The sequence below is a fragment of the Tupaia chinensis genome, unplaced genomic scaffold (genome assembly GCF_000334495.1).
Source record: "Tupaia chinensis unplaced genomic scaffold, TupChi_1.0 Scaffold000671_2, whole genome shotgun sequence".
Taxonomy (NCBI): Eukaryota; Metazoa; Chordata; class Mammalia; order Scandentia; family Tupaiidae; genus Tupaia; species Tupaia belangeri.
The window spans coordinates 1,129,804-1,130,749 of record NW_006160194.1 but is presented as its reverse complement, the minus strand read 5'-3'; the positions used below and the strand labels follow the sequence as shown (position 1 = coordinate 1,130,749).

General features: G+C 50.0%; 1 protein-coding gene across 1 annotated transcript in view; it reads left to right on the top strand.

The window, feature by feature from the left end:
* Positions 1-946, top strand: part of BAG5 (BAG cochaperone 5) — a 5,841-nt gene that overhangs the window by 1,552 nt on the left and 3,343 nt on the right. The window contains 2 exon segments of the mRNA XM_027776399.1: positions 551-882; positions 885-917. Of these exon segments, the coding sequence (XP_027632200.1) occupies positions 579-882; positions 885-917 (337 nt within the window). The 5' untranslated portion in view covers positions 551-578.

Genomic DNA, 946 nt, shown 5'->3' with positions numbered 1-946 from the left:
CCCCCAGGGGAGATGGTCACGCCGCAATCCCTTCTCCTCCATTCTCCTCTCGGGATCTTGGGCACGCACGCACACGCGCCCGGCGTGAGTTTTTAAGCCACCGGGTCCGGGACACGAACCGCGGTCGACTACGTGGGAATCCAGCGACATAGCCATTACGCTAACTGCTGGTTCCCCCATAAGCCCTTTTTTAAAGCGTGTTTTTGTTGTTTTTTTTTTTTTTTGAGAGGTTTTTGGTATAGAGCATGTGCACTCACTAGAAAGACAGAAAGTGAGAAATCACCCCCTGGGGGGGATGGCCATACCACAATCTCTTCCCCTCTCGGGATCTTGGGCATGCATGTACACACACCCGGCATGAGTTTAAGCCACCAGGTCCAGAACTCGAACCACGGTTGACTACTTGGGAGTCCAGCGACATAGCCATTATACCATCTCCTGGTCCCCTAAAACGTGTCTTTTTCAAGCGAGACTTTAGGATGAATTAATACATGACTAGCAGTCTGCAGAGATCATGCTGTAATAAGTTATCATTTTTGTCATCTTTTAGTGCTTGTGAAACTGAACACAACTAAAGTATGGCTATGGGAAACCAACACCCCTCGATCAGTAGGCTTCAGGAGATCCAGAAAGAAGTGAAGAGCATAGAACAGCAGGTGATCGGCTTCAGTGGTCTGTCAGATGACAAGAATTACAAGAAGCTGGAGAGGATCCTAACGAAACAACTGTTTGAAATAGACTCTGTGGATACTGAGGGGAAAGGGGATATCCAGCAAGCTAGGAAGAGGGCAGCCCAAGAGACAGAACGCCTCCTCAAGGAGTTGGAGCAGAATGCGAACCACCCACACCGGATCGAAATCCAGAACACTTTCAAGGAGGCCCAGGCCTCGTGAAGGAGAAGATCATGCCGTTCCCCAGTGGAGGCAGCTGTGTAGGCGACGAGGTT